The 22435-nt window shown below is 42.6% G+C and overlaps 1 protein-coding gene across 3 annotated transcripts in view; it reads right to left on the reverse strand.

The window, feature by feature from the left end:
• The window catches only part of sntg2 (syntrophin, gamma 2), a 94246-nt gene that overhangs the window by 32799 nt on the left and 39012 nt on the right, over positions 1-22435 (reverse strand). For all 3 annotated transcript variants that reach the window (XM_055865506.1, XM_055865505.1, XM_055865507.1), the window contains 5 exons: positions 19100-19143; positions 18707-18748; positions 16567-16654; positions 14217-14308; positions 8163-8290 (listed from right to left, as the gene is read on the reverse strand). In XM_055865506.1, coding sequence (XP_055721481.1) covers positions 8163-8290; positions 14217-14308; positions 16567-16654; positions 18707-18748; positions 19100-19143 — 394 coding nt within the window. The remainder of the gene's footprint in view (positions 1-8162; positions 8291-14216; positions 14309-16566; positions 16655-18706; positions 18749-19099; positions 19144-22435) is intronic.

The raw sequence follows: 22435 nt of genomic DNA on the forward strand, positions 1-22435 counted from the left end.
CATGAGAATAATATTCTGTAAGGGGATTTTTAGAAGAGAAATATGAGGAGAATGTTCTATAGGGGGGTGTTGAGGAACATGAGGACAATGTAGAGAATTATGAAAGCACTGCAATCAATATTTCAAATAACCAGAGCTTGAACACACGCTCTCCCTGAAACTCAGACATCGTGTTACAATGTTACAAAGATCCTTTGGGAACCTTGGTTCTTCTGTTGAAAACGCCCTTAACAATATGCAATGCATGTGTACAATTGGCTTGTTATAAATCTTTGTTCCACTGAGTGCTGACTCTGAGGGATTCTCAATTGTAAAGTTAAGTACAAATCCTCTTGATGTGTAGGGTAGGGCGCACATGTAAATTGCCCATTATAAAATGCAGTGAGACTATATGTGAAGAGAGTGATCAAAACATAGAAAACAGCCGTTTGGAGATAACATTATCTGAATGAATGCAAGCCGCAGTGATAGATCCAGTTTTACTCTGTCTGCTTGACTTGTTTCTGAGATTGCCTGGATAGTGGAATGTTCTGCTTCAACTATCAGCACACTGCAGCATGGTCCTCTAAAACCCAGACGGTTTCTGTCATGGTCCTCTAAAACCCAGATGTCTCTGTCTTGGTCCTCTAAAACCCAGATGTCTCTGTCATAGTCCTCTAAAACCCAGATGTCTCTGTCTTGGTCCTCTAAAACCCAGATGTCTCTGTCATAGTCCTCTAAAACCCAGATGTCTCTGTCTTGGTCCTCTAAAACCCAGATGTCTCTGTCATGGTCCTCTAACACCCAGATGTCTCTGTCTTGGTCCTCTAAAACCCAGATGTCTCTGTCATGGTCCTCTAACACCCAGATGTCTCTGTCTTGGTCCTCTAAAACCCAGACTGTCTCTGTCATGGTCCTCTAACACCCAGATGTCTCTGTCTTGGTCCTCTAAAACCCAGACGTCTCTGTCTTGGTCCTCTAAAACCCAGACGTCTCTGTCTTGGTCCTCTAAAACCCAGATGTCTCTGTCATGGTCCTCTAAAACCCAGACGGTTTCTGTCTTGGTCTTCTAAAACCTAGACTGTCTGTGTGAGTGACAGAGGACAATAGAATTTCCATTAGTCCACATTGTTCCATTGTTATTGGGAATTGAGGAGTACATTGAGGAAAAGCAAGGGGGATGAGGGGGTAGGATTATGATAGCCACATGTCCTGAAGTTGAAAACATATGGCTTTTCTGCTGACTAGTCATAGAGAGTATATTGAGATAAATAGAAACCTAAACCTAGTGGACATCCAAGATAACAGCAGCCAGGAATATACTGTGAAATCCAAGATAAGAGCAGCCTGGAATACACTGTGAAATCCAAAATAACAGCAGCCAGGAATATACTGTGAAATCCAAGAAGAGGAAGATGGATAGCTGTGAGACTAATCCAAGAGGAGGGAGATGGATAGATGTGAGACTAATCCAAGAGGAGGGAGATGGATAGCTGTGAGACTAATCCAAGAGGAGAGGGATGGATAGCTATGAGACTAATCCAAGAGGAGGGAGATGGATAGCTGTGAGACTAATCCAAGAGGAGGGAGATGGATAGCTGTGAGACTCATCCAAGAGGAGGGAGATGGATAGCTGTGAGACTAATCCAAGAGGAAGGAGATGGATAGCTGTGAGACTAATCCAAGAGGAGGGAGATGGATAGCTGTGAGACTATTCCAAGAGGAGGGAGATGGATAGCTGTGAGACTAATCCAAGAGGAGGGAGATGGATAGATGTGAGACTAATCCAAGAGGAGGGAGATGGATAGATGTGAGACTAATCCAAGAGGAGGGAGATGGATAGATGTGAGACTAATCCAAGAGGAGGGAGATGGATAGCTGTGAGACTAATCCAAGAGGAGGGAGATGGATAGCTGTGAGACTAATCCAAGAGGAGGGAGATGGATAGCTGTGAGACTAATCCAAGAGGAGGGAGATGGATAGATGTGAGACTAATCCAAGAGGAAGGAGATGGATAGATGTGAGACTAATCCAAGAGGAGGGAGATGGATAGATGTGAGACTAATCCAAGAGGAGGGAGATGGATAGCTGTGAGACTAATCCAAGAGGAGGGAGATGGATAGCTGTGAGACTAATCCAAGAGGAGGGAAGATGGATAGCTGTGAGACTAATCCAAGAGGAAGGAGATGGATAGATGTGAGACTAATCCAAGAGGAGGGAGGTGGATAGATGTGAGACTAATCCAAGAGGAAGGAGATGGATAGATGTGAGACTAATCCAAGAGGAGGGAGATGGATAGCTGTGAGACTAATCCAAGAGGAGGGAGATGGATAGCTGTGAAACTAATCCAAGAGGAGGGAGATGGATATCTGTGAGACTAATCCAAGAGGAGGGAGATGGATATCTGTGAGACTAATCCAAGAGGAAGGAGATGGATAGCTGTGAGACTCATCCAAGAGGAGGGAGATGGATATCTGTGAGACTAATCCAAGAGGAAGGAGATGGATATCTGTGAGACTCATCCAAGAGGAGGGAGATGGATAGCTGTGAGACTAATCCAAGAGGAGGGAGATGGATAGATGTGAGACTAATCCAAGAGGAGAGAGATGGATAGCTGTGAGACTAATCCAAGAGGAGGGAGATGGATAGCTGTGAGACTAATCCAAGAGGAAGGAGATGGATAGCTGTGAGACTAATCCAAGAGGAGGGAGATGGATATCTGTGAGACTCATCCAAGAGGAGGGAGATGGATAGATGTGAGACTCATCCAAGAGGAGGGAGATGGATAGCTGTGAGACTAATCCAAGAGGAGGGAGATGGATAGCTGTGAGACTAATCCAAGAGGAGGGAGATGGATAGATGTGAGACTCATCCAAGAGGAGGGAGATGGATAGCTGTGAGACTAATCCAAGAGGAGGGAGATGGATAGCTGTGAGACTCATCCAAGAGGAGGGAGATGGATAGATGTGAGACTCATCCAAGAGGAGGGAGATGGATAGCTGTGAGACTCATCCAAGAGGAGAGGGTGGATAGCTGTGAGACTAATCCAAGAAGAGGGAGGTGGATAGCTGTGAGACTAATCCAAGAGGAGAGGGTGGATAGCTGTGAGACTAATCCAAGAGGAGGGAGATGGATAGCTCTGAGACTAATCCAAGAGGAGGGAGATGGATAGCTGTGAGACTAATCCAAGAGGAGGGAGATGGATATCTGTGAGACTAATCCAAGAAGAGGGAGATGGATAGCTGTGAGACTAATCCAAGAGGAGGGAGATGGATAGCTGTGAGACTAATCCAAGAGGAGGGAGATGGATAGCTGTGAGACTAATCCAAGAGGAAGGAGATGGATATCTGTGAGACTAATCCAAGAGGAGGGAGATGGATAGATGTGAGACTAATCCAAGAGGAGGGAGATGGATAGATGTGAGACTAATCCAAGAGGAGGGAGATGGATAGCTGTGAGACTAATCCAAGAGGAGGGAGATGGATAGATGTGAGATTAATCCAAGAGGAGGGAGATGGATAGATGTGAGACTAATCCAAGAGGAGGGAGATGGATAGATGTGAGACTAATCCAAGAAGAGGGAGATGGATAGCTGTGAGACTAATCCAAGAGGAGGGAGATGGATAGCTGTGAGACTAATCCAAGAGGAGGATAGATCTGTATCACATCCGGCTGTGATTGGGAGTCCCATAGGGTGGCGCACAATTGGCCCTGCGATGTCTGGGTTTTGCCGAGGTAGGCCGTCACAGTAAATAAAAAATAAAAAACGGATAATAAACAGTGAGTAGCAGCAGTGTAAAAATAAATGGGGGGGGGGGGGGGGGGGTCAATGTAAATAGTCCGGGTGGCCGTTTGTTTCAGGACTTCCGCCGAAGTCGGTCCCTCTCCTTGTTCAGGCGACGTTCGGCGGGCCGACGTCACCGGCCTTATAGCCACAGCCAATCTACTTTTCATTATCCATTTGTTTTGTCTTTGTCTTAAACACCTGGTTTCAATCCCCCAATTACTTGTTCATTATTTAACCCTCTGTTCCCCCATGTTTGTTTGTGAGTAATTGTTTATTGTATTACGGTCCGTATTTGTGGCCTTATATTTATACAACGTGTATTGTAATCTTATTGTGTAAATTGCTTTCATTACTCATATCTGCTGTCCTGCTTCTGACTCATCTCACCATCTACACACAGACGCTTTACAATTTGGTAAATTGTTCAGCGGTCGTATGGCTTGGGGGTAGAAGCTGTAAAGGAGACTTTTGGTCCGAGACTTGGTGCTCCGGTAGAGAACAGTCTATGACTTCGGTGACCCCGAGTCTTTGACAATGTTTTGGGCTTTCAACTGACACCGCAAATTATATAATATACAATTGAAGTCGGAAGTTTACATACACCTTAGCCAAATACATTTAACCTCTCTGGTATCATTTTGACACTAGCCTCGACAACAGCCAGTGAAATTGCAGGGCGCCAAATTCAAACAAGAGAAATCGCATAATTAAAACTCCTCAAATATACAAGTATTATACACCATTTTATTATACACCAACTTCTTGTTAATCTAACCACAGTGTCCAATTTCAAAAAAGGCTTTATGGCGAAAGCACACCATGCAATTATGTCATTTTCCAGCCAAGGAGAAGACTCACAAAAGTCAGAAATAGCATTAAATTGAATCACTAACCTTTGATGATCTTCATCTGGTGGCACTCCCAGGACTCCATGTTACACAATAAATGTTCGGTTTGTTCAATAAATTCCCTCTTTATGTCCAAAAACCTCAGTTTAAATTGGCGCGTTATGTTCAGTAATGCATTGTCTCAAATAACATCCGGTGAAATTGCAGAGAGACAAATCAAATTACAGAAATACTCATCATAAACATTGATGAAAAATACAAGTGTTATACATAGGATTAAAGATACACGTCTTGTTAATCCAGCCGCTGTCAGATTTCAAAAAGGCTTTACGGGGAAAGCACACCATGCGATTATGTTAGGACAGCGCCTAGCCACAAAACACCATACAGACATTTTCCAGCCAAGGAGGAATCACAAAAGTCAGAAATAGCGATTAAATGAATCACTTACCTTTGATGATCTTCATCAGGTGGCACTCCCAGGACTCCATGTTACATAATAAATGTTTGTTTTGTTCGATAATGTCCCTCTTTATGTCCGAGAACCTCAGTTCTGTTGGTGCGTTTAGTTCAGTAATCCAAAGGCACAAAGCGCGCTCTCAACATTCAGATGAAAAGTCAGAAAAGTACAATAAAAGTTCGTAGAACCCTTCAAACGATTTTTTAAATCTATCCTCAGGTTGTTTTTGTCATTAATAATCAATAATATTTCAACCAGACAAAAGCTTCGTCAATAGAAAAGCAGAAACAAGAAAGGAACGCTCCCGATCACGCGCTGAAATTTCCACTGTCCACTCATTGAAAGTGCTGTTTCTCCCTCATTTGTCAGAGTAAAAGCCTGAAACAATCCTTAAAGACTGGCCACATGTAGAAGAAGCCATAGAGATCGTGAACTGGGTCCTAAGTCTTTGTATGGTGGATAGGCTTTCAATGGAAAAACAGCCTTTCAAAATAACAGTACTTCCTGGATGGATTTTCCTCAGGTTTTCGCCTGCCATATCAGTGCTGTTATACTCACAGACATTATTTTTAACAGTTTTGGAAACTTTAGAGTGTTTTCTATCCAACTCTACCAATTATATGCATATCCTAGCTCCTGGGCCTGAATAGCAGGCAGTTTAATTTGGGCACGCTTTTCATCCAAAATTCCGAATGCTGCCCCCTACCCTAGTAAACTCAGTTTTTCACAATACCTGACATTTAATCCCAGTAAAAAATCCCTGTTTTAGGTCAGTTAGGATCACCACTTTATTTTAAGAAAGTGAAAATTCAGAATAACAGTAGAGAGAATTATTTATTTCAGCTTTAATTTCTTTCATCACATTCCCAGTGGGTCAGAAGTTTACAAACACTCAATTAGTATTTGGTAGCATTGCCTTTAAATTGTTTAACTTAGGTCAAACATTTCGGGTAGCCATCTACAAGCTTCCCACAGTAAGTTGGGTGAATTTTGGCCCATTCCTCCTGACAGAGCTGGTGTAACTGAGTCAGGTTTGTAGGCCTCCTTGCTCGCACACGCTTTTTCAGGGGGTGTCAAGAGCAATAGAGACTTTAATAAGAGCAATAGAGACAGGGAGCTGGTGGGATAATGATGTAGCTGGTGGGGAAAATGATGTAGCTGGTGGGGATAATGATGATATGGTGGGGATAATGATGTAGACGGTGGGGATAATGATGATATGGTGGGGAGAATGATGTAGATGGTGGGGATAATGACATATATGGTGAGGATAATGATGTATATGGTGGGGATAATGATGTAGCTGGTGGGGATAATGATGTAGCTGGTAGGGGAAATGAAGTAGATGGTGGGGATAATGATGTTGCCGGTGGGATGATGATGTAGCCGGTGGAGATAATGATGTAGCCGGTGGGATAATTATGTAACTGGTTGGGATAGTATGTAGCTGGTAGGGATAATGATGTAGCTGGTGGGGATAATTATGTAGCGGGTGGGGGAAAGTATGTAGATGGTGGGGATAATGATGTTGCCGGTGGGATAATGATGTAGCCAATGGAGATAATGATGTAATTGGTAGGGATAATGATGTAGATGGTGGGGATAATGATGTAGCCGGAGGGAATAATGATGTAGCCGGTGGGATAAGTATGTAACTGGTTGGGATAATGATTTAGCTGGTGGGGATAATGACGTAGCAGTTGTGGATAATGATTTAGAAGGTGAGGATAATGATGTAGCTGGTGGGGATAATGATGCAGCTGGCGGGATAACGATGTAGACCATGGGGATAATGATTTAACTGGTGGGATGATTTAGCTGGTGGGATAATGATGTAGCTGGTGGGGATAATGATGTAGCTGGTGGGATAATGATGTAGCTGGTGGGGATAATGATGTAGCCGGTGGGATAATGATGTAGCTGGTGGGGATACTGATGTAGCCGGTGGGGATACTGATGTAATTGGTGGGGATAATGATGTAGATGGTAGGGATAATGATGTAGATTGTGGGGATAATGATTTATCTGGTGGGATAATGATGTAGCTGGTGGGGATAATGATGCATCTGGTGGGATACTGATGCAGACGGTGGAGACAATGATGTAGACGATGGGGGTAATTACATTTACATTACATTTAAGTCATTTAGCAGACACTCTTATCCAGAGCGACTTACAAATTGGATAATGATGACAAGAGAGAGAAAGATCTTGTTCACAGATGATTCGTGTCTCATGTTTACATACACATTCTGGTAAAAAGTTAATCATAACCAATCAGTTATTCAAATTAAGTTATGCCACGTTGTTAACGGCAATAACACCTAATAAGGTATCATCCTTAATTAGATTGAACTCATAAAATGGAATATCTGCAATCAAGAAGTTGTTTTCATCAGCCATACGTCCGTCCACTCAAACTCTGTTTTATGTTTATTTGAAGGATCTTAAATCTTCCCATTAATATGCTGAAGCAATGCTTTACTTCTCATAAAATATGTCCACTCAGTCTCGTCTTCACGGATTAACCGTGACAAGTGTGATTATGGGTATCAATACAAATTCGGGAAAAAAAATATATACTTCCACTCTTTTCATACATAGTATACATTTTTCTTTGGAATTGACAGAAACGAGCACCATAATCCACCACATGGTATCAGGTTGTGACTAACAGCAATAACTTATTTCAGTTCTAAGTAAGAAAGATACCCATTGATTACCACTTTATTAATTTCTAAATAACAGCTCCATTAGGGTTCTAGAGGACTGCCGTATCTCTGACATCATGTTATCTAGCAGAGGAAGGAATGAAAATAACATTTCCTGGGATTTCCTGCCTTCATTTGATATTGTTTATATCTCTAAAAGAACCAATCCAGTGTATTAAAGTTAAACCTTCCCATCCTATCATGGCTTTGCCGTCTTGGCCCTGCAGCAGCGCTGACCTTTTAACACATTGCATGCCTGTGCATAGATATTGGAGTTACAACCTTTCACCTAAATGAAAAGTGCTCACAAAACCAACAGCAGTGCTGGGTGAACTGTGCGCCTCAGAGGTGAATTTCATCACACAGGATTACCTTACCTTAATTTATCCGTTCCGGCTTTGTATTTGGAGACTCGGGCCATCAACAAGGGTAGGGACACTGCATCCAGCCAGCGCTTCTCATACTTTGGTTCATTAGCCGAGGGTGAGGAAGGCGAGGATGGAGCCTACATGGTACAAGTGAAGAAGACAGTGATGGTCTCCTCTCAATCACAGGCTAGTTCACTTTGATCATTGTGCATTCAAAGTGCATTCGAAAACACCAATGTCCTACTTTCAGTTCCTTTTGCACTTGACAGGATGATATCCTTGTTACTTCCTAGATACTGTATGCTATTAATTATTGGTGATCATTATGGTCACCTAGCGAGCACACCTTTTACTTACTGTGTCCTGGGATTTCACAATGGCATTTCTCTACAAGTCAATCGCAGCACCTGGCACATTTTCTTGCACAAATTATTTGCTTTTCCTACCCTCTGAGCAAATCAAAGGCTATAGCCAATTATGTCTACTTTCCAGAGCAAACGATTCTCCCTTTGTCAGGTCATGTAGAGAGCAATTAGAGACCAATGCTTAATAATTACACTTGACTTTCAAGTTGTGCTGCGCAAGGGGGTGGTAAAGATTACAAGAAATGGAATACTATCTGCACGTCAACACGGATTAGAGTGACGAGGTGTCAGGTTTCACCAAGGACCTGGGAAACAAGATGCTAAGCTGCCACTCTTGTCCTTCAAATCATTCACTCTTCCATAGCTCGTGATATTTCTGAGATGACAAATAGACCGAAGCGTAATTATTTGGAGGCATGTAAATGAATCCATAGGAACCTGTCCTGGGGGCAATGAAAGGAAAACACTGTCAATCATTTCAATGTCAACGCCACATACAGGAGATGACAAGCTTAGAGAATTATAATCACCTGCAGGCAAGCAAACAAGAATGCTAAAGGAAGGCAAAATAGTGGGGAAATATTGTCTGGGTTAAGCATTATGTGTTAACTATGTAAATACAGGGCACTATGTTTACCCACCAGCAGTGTCATCTACACTCTTAGAAACAAGGGGTTCCATAAGGGTTCTTTGGCTGTCCCCTTAGGAGAACCCTTTTGGGTTCCAAGTAGAACCGTTTTGGGATCCAGGTAGAACTCTCTGCAGAAAGGGTTCTACATGGAACCCAAAAGAGTACTACCTGGAAGCAAAATGGTTCTACCTGGAACCAAAAAGGGTTCTCCTTTGAAGGATAGCCAAAGAACCCTTTTATGTTGAATATAACACCTTTCTTTCTAAGATCGTACCTCCTTTAGTTGCAGAGAGAATCAGGTGAAAAAAGGCCAGTTAACCATGGTTTCCAGTATTTAGTCTACATGGTTTCCAGTATTTAGTCTACATGGTTCCCAGTATTTAGTCTACATGGTTTCCAGTATTTAGTCTACATGGTTTCCAGTATTTAGTCTACATGGTTCCCAGTATTTAGTCTATATGGTTTCCAGTATTTAGTCTACATGGTTTCCAGTATTTAGTCTACATGGTTTCCAGTATTTAGTCTACATGGTTTCCAGTATTTAGTCTACATGGTTTCCAGTATTTAGTCTACATGGTTCCCAGTATTTAGTCTATATGGTTTCCAGTATTTAGTCTACATGGTTTCCAGTATTTAGTCTACATGGTTTCCAGTATTTAGTCTACATGGTTTCCAGTATTTAGTCTACATGGTTTCCAGTATTTAGTCTACATGGTTTCCAGTATTTAGTCTACATGGTTTCCAGTATTTAGTCTACATGGTTTCCAGTATTTAGTCGACATGGTTTCCAGTATTTAGTCTACATGGTTTCCAGTATTTAGTCGACATGGTTCCCAGTATTTAGTCTACATGGTTTCCAGTATTTAGTCGACATGGTTTCCAGTATTTAGTCTACATGGTTTCCAGTATTTAGTCTACATGGTTTCCAGTATTTAGTCTACATGGCTCCCAGTATTTAGTCTACATGGTTTCCAGTATTTAGTCTACATGTTTTCCAGTATTTAGTCTACATTTAGTCTACATGGTTCCCAGTATTTAGTCTACATGGTTTCCAGTATTTAGTCTACATGGTTTCCAGTATTTAGTCTATATGGTTTCCAGTATTTAGTCAACCATGGTTTCCAGTATTTAGTCGACATGGTTCCCAGTATTTAGTCTACATGGTTCCCAGTATTTAGTCTACATGGTTCCCAGTATTTAGTCTACATGGTTGAAAGGTTGTTCACTGCTATATTATATCATTCTGTAGAAGAAACCAAACAAACTAAATCATGACTGTCATTTCAGTCCTACTTTCTCACTATGAAAAACACTAGGATGCATAATTGATTCTGCATCGAAAAAAAGCCCGAATAAAAACAAACGCTTTGAGAATAATAAAACAAAATAGACTCGTGTTAGTACTCTTGACTGGAGCAGTTTGTCATAGCTTGGAGCTTTTGCTATTGTATGTTGTTGACCTAGTGAGGGTCTTTTCTGGTGAGAAAACTGGCCAGCTAATTGTGTTTGTCAGCCACCTGCCTTCTCAACCTCAGAATTTAATGTATCTATTATGAGAACCCAGCCAGTTGATCTATTATGAGAACCCAGCCAGCTGATCTATTATGAGAACCCAGCCAGCTGATCCATTATGAGAACCCAGCCAGCTGATCTATTATGAGAACCCAGCCAGCTGATCTATTATGAGAACCCAGCCAGCTGATCCATTATGAGAACCCAGCCAGCTGATCTATTATGAGAACCCAGCCAGCTGATCTATTATGATAACCCAGCCAGCTGATCTATTGAGAACCCAGCCAGCTGATCTATTATGAGAACCCAGCCAGCTGATCTATTGAGAACCCAGCCAGCTGATCTATTGAGAACCCAGCCAGCTGATCTATTATGAGAACCCAGCCAGCTGATCTATTATGAGAACCCAGCCAGCTGATCTATTATGAGAACCCAGACAGCTGATCTATTATGAGAACCCAGCCAGCTGATCTATTATGAGAACCCAGACAGCTGGTCTATTATGAGAACCCAGCCAGCTGATCTATTATGAGAACCCAGCCAGCTGATCTATTATGAGAACCCAGCCAGCTGATCTATTGTGAGAACCCAGCCAGCTGATCTATTGAGAACCCAGCCAGCTGATCTATTATGAGAACCCAGCCAGCTGATCTATTATGAGAACCCAGCCAGCTGATCCATTATGAGAACCCAGCCAGCTGATCTATTATAATAACCCAGCCAGCTGATCTATTATGAGAACCCAGCCAGCTGATCTATTATGAGAACCCAGCCAGCTGATCTATTATGAGAACCCAGACAGCTGATCTATTATGAGAACCCAGCCAGCTGATCTATTATGAGAACCCAGCCAGCTGATCTATTATGAGAACCCATCCAGCTGATCTATTATGAGAACCCAGCCAGCTGTTCTATTGAGAACCCAGCCAGCTGATCTATTATGATAACCCAGCCAGCTGATCTATTGAGAACCCAGCCAGCTGATCTATTATGAGAACCCAGCCAGCTGATCTATTATGAGAACCCAGCCAGCTGATCTATTGTGAGAACCCACCCAGCTGATCTATTGTGAGAACCCAGCCAGCTGATCTATTATGAGAACCCAGACATCTGATCTATTATGAGAACCCAGCCAGCTGATCTATTATGAGAACCCAGACAGCTGATCTATTGTGAGAACCCAGCCAGCTGATCTATTGTGAGAACCCAGACAGCTGATCTATTATGAGAACCCAGACAGCTGATCTATTATGAGAACCCAGCCAGCTGATCTATTATGAGAACCCAGACAGCTGATCTATTGTGAGAACCCAGCCAGCTGATTCATGATGTCACATTAAGTCAAACCTGAGTTGTTTACGCATAGGTAAGCATGTGTCAGAGTATGTTCTCCCACAGTTGAAAAGAACACAAGAATGCAATGATAGTGCAGTGACTACAATGATAATATAGTTAATGCAGTGATACTGCAGCGAATACAGTGACCATGCTGTTAATACAGTGATAATGCAGTGATTATGTAGTGATACTGCAGCAAATACAGTGATACTGCAGTGAATACAGTGGCCATGATGTTAATACAGTGATAATGCAGTGATTATGTAGTGATACTGCAGCAAATACAGTGATACTGCAGTGAATACAGTGGCCATGATGTTAATACAGTGATAATGCAGTGAATATGTAGTGATTATGCAGTGAGTATACAGTGATACTGCAGTGAATACAGTGGTCGTGTTGTTAATACAGTGATAATGCAGAGATTATGTAGTGATTATGCAGTGAGTATACAGTGGCAAATACAGTGACCATGTTGTTAATACAGTGATAATGCAGTTATTATACAGTTTTACTGCAGTGAATATGGCACCCATGCTGTTACTGCAGCGATAATGAAGTGATTATGTAGTGACTGTGCAGTGATACCGCCGTGATAATGCAGCAAATACAGTGACCATGTTGTTAATACAGTGATACTGCAGTGAGTATGTAGTGAGTATACAGTGATACTGCAGTGACTACAGTGACCGTGTTGTCAATACAGTGGTAATACAGTGATTATGTAGCGATTATGCAGAGATAATGCAACACATACAGTGAACATGTTGTCGATACAGTGATAGTGCAGTGGTAATGTAGCGATTATGCAGTGATACTGCAGCAAATACAGTGCCCATGTTGTTAATACAGTGAATATGCAGTGATTATGCAGTGATTATGCAGTGAGTATACAGTGACACCACCGTTAATACAGTAATAATGCAGCGATGATGCAGCGATACTGCAATGAATACAGTGATAATGCAGTGATAATGCAGTACACGACGCTCAGTGCTCCAGGATTGACATTCTCTAGCTGTTCTGGACGATAACAATAAACTGAACAGACACAGGGCTGGATTTCCTCTGAAAAGGGGCCTTCTGACGCTCTTCCTGCTCATCCTAAATATTTCATGTTCATAGACTATCATGGAATTAAGTCTTTTGAGAATTGAATACGCTGCACTCATTCATAATAAAGCGATATGGTCAGCCAGGTGCCAATACTAGAGATTACAAAACCCAATTGGAGTGTGCTTTTGGTTTCCATCAGGTGTGAATGTATAGATCGCATTTGCAAGGAGGTCTATTTGCATGACAGGAAATGTGCAGGCTGGCAAAATATTCTGCAGTGTTTTTTAGACCAGGAACATTCAAATCACGGTGAAGAATATAGAATGGGAAATCACTCACAATCTAGCTGCAAGACAAGGAACAATTGGCCAGTAAAATATTTTTGTAGCATGTACTAATGGTCTCGGTTTCAATAGTACACTCAGTTTCCCCTGTTGCCATTATATCACAGAGGTTCAAGGTGTTGTTCAGGGAGACAGGTCTCATGAGAGTGAGATGTTACTATGAAATGGCATCGCTACAGAATGTAGGCTACCTATCCGCTCTGGGATTCCATATGAGGGGTCACAACAGTATCCTGCCCTCCTAAACTAGTCCCTGTCATATCCACTAATACTACAGAATGTAGGCTACCTATCCGCTCTGGTATTCCATATGAGGGGTCACAACAGTATCCTGCCCTCCTAAACTAGTCCCTGTCATATCCACTAATACTACAGAATGTAGGCTACCTATCCGCTCTGGGATTCCATATGAGGGGTCACAACAGTATCCTGCCCTCCTAAACTAGTCCCTGTCATATCCACTAATACTACAGAATCTGGGAGCTGCAACGTCACTTTGCCATGCTAAGATCACTCTGATTGTCTTCCATCTACATCATTGGTTCACTGCCAAGTGAGTATGTTTGTAGTAGCAATGCTTTGTTTATTTCAAGAACCGTGCTTTAAAATCTGGCTACGGGGTGACTGTAGGAATACCTGTCAACTTCCATCCTCACCTCCTCCCTCAGTCTAAACCAGATATCAAATCCTCAAACCGGGTATTGGGAACATTCTCAAATTGTCACTGTGTATTAGTGTGACGTTAATGCATGCTACCGGAATCACAAGCACATTTAAATGGAAGAAAAACTATGCAATTGCATAACGGTTTACTTACTGTGTTGCTAGAATTCCCATTTAAATGTAAACCACTGTCAAATAGTGGTGAAGAGACTCTGCTACTTTGATCAGCGGGTGGAACAGGAGAGCCTGGAAACCATGAGAGCAAATGTTATATTGTTGAAACATGAATTACTTAATGAGCTCAGCCTCAGCTGCAGAATCAGCCTGAGAATCAGCCTCAGTCTCAGAATCAGCCTGAGAATCAGCCTCAGTCTCAGCCTGAGAATCAGCCTGAGAATCAGCCTGAAAATCAGCCTCAGTCTCAGAATCAGCCTGGGAATCAGCCTCAGTCTCAGAATCAGCCTGAGAATCAGTCTGAAAATCAGCCTCAGTCTCAGAATCAGCCTGAACATCAGCCTCAGAAGTAGCCTGAGAATCAGCCTTAGCCTGAGAATCCGCCTGAGAATCCGCCTGGGAATCAGCCTGAGAATCAGTCTCAGAATCAGCCTCAGAATCAGCCTCAGAATCCGCCTGAGAATCCGCCTGGGAATCAGCCTGAGAATCAGCCTGAGAATCAGTCTCAGAATCAGTCTCAGAATCAGTCTCAGAATCAGCATCAGAATCAGTCTCAGAATCAGCATCAGAATCAGCCTCAGAATCAGCCTCAGAATCAGCCTCAGAATCAGCCTCAGAATCAGCCTCAGAATCAGCCTCAGAATCAGCCTCAGAATCAGCCTCAGAATCAGTCTCAGAATCAGCCTCAGAATCCGCCTGAGAATCCGCCTGAGAATCCGCCTGAGAATCAGTCTCAGAATCAGTCTCAGAATCAGCCTCAGAATCAGCCTCAGAATCAGCCTAAGAATCAGCCTCAGAATCAGCCTCAGAATCAGCCTAAGAATCAGCCTAAGAATCAGCCTCAGAATCAGCCTCAGAATCAGCCTAAGAATCAGTCTTAGGCTCTAAAACAGAATCACCTTCATAGGCCAGGTTCATGTACAGTGCATGAACAGAATGTGATTTAGTGATATGATGTAAACAGTAAACAGAATAAACAGACAGAATATTGAATATATATAGACAGAATATATAAACAGAATATATATATATATATATATATCGAATGTATTGATGATAAACATTGTATACAGTATAGAGGCATCATTGTTCCCTCAATCCAAAAGTTTACAAAAAAAACACACAAGCAGCGACCAAACAGCATGGCTGACTCTCTGGGCACCTCAGGTATCATAACAGCATGGCTGAATCTCTGGGCACCTCATGTATCATAACAGTATGGCTGACTCTCTGGGCACCTCAGGTATCATAACAGTATGGCTGACTCTCTGGGCACCTCAGGTATCATAACACCGTGGCTGACTCTCTGGGCACCTCAGGTATCATAACACCGTGGCTGACTCTCTGGCCACCTCAGGTATCATACCACCGTGGCTGACTCTCTGGGCACCTTAGGTATCATACCACCCTGGCTGATTCTCTGGGCACCTCATCTATCATAACTGCATGGCCAGTCAGTAGAGAATCTAAAGGGGGCCTTGTGTTAGTATGTGTCTAGCCTGGGACCCGAACCATGTGGTTCATTAGCATAGCTAAGAATACAACTAGGTCGAATGGAGCTCTTTTTCCACTCTCTCGTCCAACCAATCAGCATAAAGCTTTACTTCTTCATTGTTGACTCATCAAGCCGACAACTTCAAAGGTCCATTTCCAGACTCAATAAGGTTGCTAGGATTCTGGACATCAAAGCTATTGGGTGCCAACCGTTTTTTTTGGATCACATGGTCAAAAACAGAGAAAAAAAAAAGATGACAGCAGCCTGTTGCATGACTTTCCCCTTTACTGTGTCTCCTCGCTGTAGCAGGGAAGCCAACAGAGACAAATGCAGGTGTTTGATGTGACATTAGCTGAGGTACTGAAGCCTCAGTTACTGTTCCAGCCAATCTTCTAAAGAATAAAGCAAACCTCAGTTAGAGGTTAATAAAAATGTATTTTTATTTAACTACGCAAGTCAGTTAAGAACAAATTCGTATTTACGATGACGGCCTACACCGGTCAAACCTGGACGACGCCGCTGGGCCAATTGTGCGCCACCCTACGGGACTCCCAATCACGGGCGGTTGTGATACCACCTGGATTTGAACCAGCGTATCTGTAGTGACGCCTCTAGCACTGAGATGCAAGTGCCTTAGACCGCTGAGTCACTCGGGAGCCTAGTAAGACAAAGGAGGCCTCATGAAGAATGGGTTGAGTAAAGAATGGCCAGGCGACAGTCAAACAACTGACGGGCTTCACTTGAGCTTCCCTCTCCATTTTTTGAATGCGTAGTTACAGAACAGAATACGACATGAAACATCTAACGTAATGGTAAATCCACTCAGAACTCTTACCCAATGGGAGCTTTAGAAAAGACGGAACTTCCCTGAGGAAACGAACAGTGATGGTGACTTCCTCCCCGGCAGTCCGCAGGAGATGAACCTGCCAGAGGAGAGAGAGAGAGAAAGAGAGAGAGAGAAAGAAAGAGAGAGTGAAAGGGAGGATAAGAGAGAGAGAGAGAGAGACGTAGGGAGGATAAGAGAGAGAGAGAGAGAGAGGTAGGGAGGATAAGAGAGATAGAGAGAGAGAGAGAGAGAGAGAGAGAGAGAGGTAGGGAGGATAAGAGAGATAGAGAGAGAGAGAGAGAGAGAGAGAGAGAGAGAGAGAGAGAGAGAGAGAGAGAGAGAGAGAGAGAGAGAGAGAGGTAGGGAGGATAAGAGAGAGAGAGAGAGACAGGTAGGGAGGATAAGAGAGAGAGAGAGAGAGGTAGGGAGGATAAGAGAGAGAGAGAGAGAGAGAGGTAGGGAGGATAAGAGAGAGAGAGCGAGACATGGAGAATGAGAGAAAGAGAGAGAGCAAGGGAGGATGAGTGAGAGAGAGAGAGAAGATGACAGCTTGTCATCTCAGATGAATAAAATAGCAAGCCACAAGTACATGTAGCTGTACAGCACTTAAGCACATGCAACGCACCACTTGAGCAAAATACAGAATATGCAATCAGCAGTTAAGCCCTGTCTGAATTGATGTCACTTCAGTAATCACATACAATACCATAACCTCAAATATAGCCATTCATTTGCCTGGTGAGAAGCTAGCAAAATACAAGCCAATAATATAAAGTAATTACCCTCTCAATGTCTGAGATCACACAAACCCATTATCTGATTTCTAGAAGGTATCTGCACTTGTTATGGCACAGACAGAGGCAAGTCAAGAAATACGTTGTTTTTTTTTAGCAGTAGGCCTACAATTATACAAATGTTCATGCTTATTTTTCAGATGTGTATCCAAATGAAAGCCTTTCCTTTCCAACTACCCTCGACTTTATCGTCAACAATTAACATATTCTATTTCTTCCCCACAACACATCAGTCGTTTGCCCTTATTGCTACAGCCGGTGACTACTGAGACAGCTTGGCTTTATACGCTTTACATTTTCCCAAAGTGAATTGCTCATGATGTCTCTGACGTTCTGGAGGTGAATAGAAGAGAACAGCTGTTTGGAGCTACGTAGAGAGAGACAAAGAGAGAGAGAGAGAGAGAGAGAGAGAGGAGAGACAGAGATAGAGGGGATAGGAGAGAGAGGAGAGGAGAGACAGAGATAGAGAGATAGGAGAGAGAGAGAGGAGAGAGAGAGAGAGAGGAGAGACAGAGATAGAGGGGATAGGAGAGAGAGGAGAGGAGAGACATAGATAGAGGGGATAGGAGAGAGAGGAGAGGAGAGACATAGAGATATAGAGATAGGAGAGAGAGAGAGGAGAGAGAGAGAGAGAGGAGAGACAGATATAGAGGGGATAGGAGAGAGAGGAGAGGAGAGACATAGAGATATAGAGATAGGAGAGAGAGAGGAGAGAGAGAGAGAGGAGAGACAGAGAGAGGAGAGACATAGATAGAGGGGATAGGAGAGAGAGGAGAGGAGAGACATAGAGATATAGAGATAGGAGAGAGAGAGAGGAGAGAGAGAGAGAGAGGAGAGACATAGATAGAGGGGATAGGAGAGAGAGGAGAGGAGAGACATAGAGATATAGAGATAGGAGAGAGAGAGAGGAGAGAGAGAGAGAGAGGAGAGACAGAGATGGAGGGGATAGGAGAGAGGAGAGGAGAGACATAGAGATAGAGAGATAGGAGAGAGAGAGAGAGGAGAGACAGAGAGAGGAGAGAGAGAGAGAGGAGAGACAGAGAGAGAGGGGATAGGAGAGAGCGAGAAGAGGAGAGAGAGAGAGTGAGAAAGAGAATCGCTGATAGCTCTCCTAAACTCGGAGACTCAAGTTCTGTGCAGCTTTTGTCTAATGAATATACTCCATATCGATTTGTCACAGTCAGGACGAGAAAACAAGACAAACTAAATTAGTCTCCTGTATGACATGACAGAGCTCCGTTCGCTTGACGAAGCATGTCTCAGCTTTTGGCAATCACAGGGAATGATTTTGCTTTCAAATCTGGGAAAAGAGTACGCGACAATGTCTGTGCAGCAGCTAATTAAATTATACTCACAACTTCTTCGTGACTACAATGTTCGACATTAATGCCATTGATCTAAACAGAGTAAAGGAGAAAGTATGAAGCACAGTTAGCAAACAACATCCTAATTTAAAAGTGTCATTGTAAATATCCTTTGGTAATTTTACAACCATGTGTTGAATCTGATGAGAGAACATACAGTACATACATAGAGCAGAAAAGTTTAATTAAATAAATATACACTTTTGTTTATCGGTTTGGATCTATGATCAAAATAGCAATGTCAAATAGCATCTTTTGAAATTACAACTCACACTCCAATGGAAGAGGGCAGCTCAATTAAAATTCAAAGAGCATATCTCTCTGTCTCTCACCTCTGACCTCAGGCAGCTTTGACAGATAAAAGTAAAGAGCCAGTGTACTAACCTGTAACATAGCGTCCCCAACGAATAGCTTCCCAGTTTGATCTGCTGCAGGCGGCAATCGTTGAGTGTCAAAGGTTAATGAAAACATTTGAAAATAATTACTAATTCCCATTCATGATGGAAATAGCAATCAATGTTCCTGTCTGCTTAATCTCCACTGACACCATAGAGCTCTCAGATACACAGGAAACCATGAAATATGGAACTAATAAGTCATTTGCAGTAGCGATTTACAAAACAATGACACTTCTGAACTGGTGAAAAGATTTCCATGGCTCTCTGAAGAAGGATGTTAACTTCCTCTCTGGGTTATTAGAGGCAGGATGTTAACTTCCTCTCTGGGTTATTAGAGGCAGGATGTTAACTTCCTCTCTGGGTTATTAGAGGCAGGATGTTAACTTTCCTCTCTGGGTTATTAGAGGCAGGATGTTAACTTCCTATCTGGGTTATTAGAGGCAGGATGTTAACTTCCTCTCTGGTGTATTAGAGGCAGGATGTTAACTTTCCTTTCTTGGTTATTAGAGGCACGATGTTAACTTTCCTTTCGTGTTTATTAGAGGCAGGATGTTAACTTCCTCTCTGGGTTATTAGATGCAGGATGTTAACTTCCTCTCTGGTGTATTAGAGGCAGGATGTTAACTTTCCTTTCTTGGTTATTAGAGGCACGATGTTAACTTTCCTTTCGTGTTTATTAGAGGCAGGATGTTAACTTCCTCTCTGGGTTATTAGATGCAGGATGTTAACTTCCTCTCTGGTTTATTAGAGGCAGGATGTTAACTTTCCTCTCTGGGTTATTAGAGGCAGGATGTTAACTTTACTCTCTGGGTTATTAGAGGCAGGATGTTAACTTCCTCTCTGGGTTATTAGAGGCAGGATGTTAACTTCCTCTCTGGGTTATTAGAGGCAGGATGTTAACTTTCCTCTCTGGGTTATTAGAGGCAGGAGGTTAACTTCCTCGCTGGGTTATTAGAGGCAGGATGTTAACTTCCTCTCTGGGTTATTAGACGCATGTAGATGTTAACTTTCCTCGCTGGTTTATTAGAGGCAGGATGTTAACTTCCTCTCTGGGTTATTAGAGGCAGGATGTTAACTTCCTCTCTGGGTTATTAGAGGCAGGATGTTAACTTCCTCTCTGGTTTATTAGAGGCAGGATGTTAACTTCCTCGCTGGTTTATTAGAGGCAGGATGTTAACTTCCTCTCTGGGTTATTAGAGGCAGGATGTTAACTTCCTCTCTGGGTTATTAGAGGCAGGATGTTAACTTCCTCTCTGGGTTATTAGAGGCAGGATGTTAACTTTCCTCTCTGGGTTATTAGAGGCAGGATGTTAACTTCCTATCTGGGTTATTAGAGGCAGGATGTTAACTTCCTCTCTGGTGTATTAGAGGCAGGATGTTAACTTTCCTTTCTTGGTTATTAGAGGCACGATGTTAACTTTCCTTTCGTGTTTATTAGAGGCAGGATGTTAACTTCCTCTCTGGGTTATTAGATGCAGGATGTTAACTTCCTCTCTGGTGTATTAGAGGCAGGATGTTAACTTTCCTTTCTTGGTTATTAGAGGCACGATGTTAACTTTCCTTTCGTGTTTATTAGAGGCAGGATGTTAACTTCCTCTCTGGGTTATTAGATGCAGGATGTTAACTTCCTCTCTGGTTTATTAGAGGCAGGATGTTAACTTTCCTCTCTGGGTTATTAGAGGCAGGATGTTAACTTTACTCTCTGGGTTATTAGAGGCAGGATGTTAACTTCCTCTCTGGGTTATTAGAGGCAGGATGTTAACTTCCTCTCTGGGTTATTAGAGGCAGGATGTTAACTTTCCTCTCTGGGTTATTAGAGGCAGGAGGTTAACTTCCTCGCTGGGTTATTAGAGGCAGGATGTTAACTTCCTCTCTGGGTTATTAGACGCATGTAGATGTTAACTTTCCTCGCTGGTTTATTAGAGGCAGGATGTTAACTTCCTCTCTGGGTTATTAGAGGCAGGATGTTAACTTCCTCTCTGGGTTATTAGAGGCAGGATGTTAACTTCCTCTCTGGTTTATTAGAGGCAGGATGTTAACTTCCTCGCTGGTTTATTAGAGGCAGGATGTTAACTTCCTCTCTGGGTTATTAGAGGCAGGATGTTAACTTCCTCTCTGGGTTATTAGAGGCAGGATGTTAACTTCCTCTCTGGGTTATTAGAGGCATGTAGATGTTAACTTCCTCTCTGGGTTATTAGAGGCAGGATGTTAACTTCCTCTCTGGGTTATTAGAGGCAGGATGTTAACTTCCTCTCTGGGTTATTAGAGGCAGGATGTTAACTTCCTCTCTGGGTTATTAGAGGCAGGATGTTAACTTCCTCTCTGTTTTTTTAGAGGCATGTAGATGTTAACTTCCTCTCTGGGTTATTAGAGGCAGGATGTTAACTTCCTCTCTGGGTTATTAGAGGCAGGATGTTAACTTCCTCTCTGGTTTATTAGAGACAGGATGTTAACTTCCTCTCTGGGTTATTAGAGGCAGGATGTTAACTTCCTCTCTGGGTTATTAGAGGCAGGATGTTAACTTCCTCTCTGGGTTATTAGAGGCATGTAGATGTTAACTTCCTCTCTGGCTTATTAGAGGCAGGATGTTAACTTCCTCTCTGGGTTATTAGAGGCATGTAGATGTTAACTTTCCTCTCTGGGTTATTAGAGGCAGGATGTTAACTTCCTCTCTGGGTTATTAGAGGCAGGATGTTAACTTCCTCTCTGGGTTATTAGAGGCAGGATGTTATCTTCCTCTCTGGGTTATTAGAGGCAGGATGTTAACTTCCTCTCTGGGTTATTAGAGGCAGGATGTTAACTTCCTCTCTGGGTTATTAGAAGCAGGATGTTAACTTCCTCTCTGGGTTATTAGAGGCAGGATGTTAACTTCCTCTCTGGGTTATTAGAGGTAGGATGTTAACTTTCCTCTCTGGGTTATTAGAGGCAGGATGTTAACTTCCTCTCTGGGTTATTAGAGGCAGGATGTTAACTTCCTCTCTGGGTTATTAGAGGCAGGATGTTAACTTTCCTTTCTTGGTTATTAGAGGCACGATGTTAACTTTCCGTTTGTGTTTATTAGAGGCAGGATGTTAACTTCCTCTCTGGGTTATTAGAGGCAGGATGTTAACTTCCTCTCTGGGTTATTAGAGGCAGGATGTTAACTTCCTCTCTGGGTTATTAGAGGCATGTAGATGTTAACTTCCTCTCTGGGTTATTAGAGGCAGGATGTTAACTTCCTCTCTGGGTTATTAGAGGCAGGATGTTAACTTCCTCTCTGGGTTATTAGAGGCAGGATGTTAACTTCCTCTCTGGGTTATTAGAGGCAGGATGTTAACTTCCT

The sequence above is a fragment of the Salvelinus fontinalis genome, chromosome 16 (genome assembly GCF_029448725.1).
Source record: "Salvelinus fontinalis isolate EN_2023a chromosome 16, ASM2944872v1, whole genome shotgun sequence".
Classification (NCBI taxonomy): Eukaryota; Metazoa; Chordata; class Actinopteri; order Salmoniformes; family Salmonidae; genus Salvelinus; species Salvelinus fontinalis.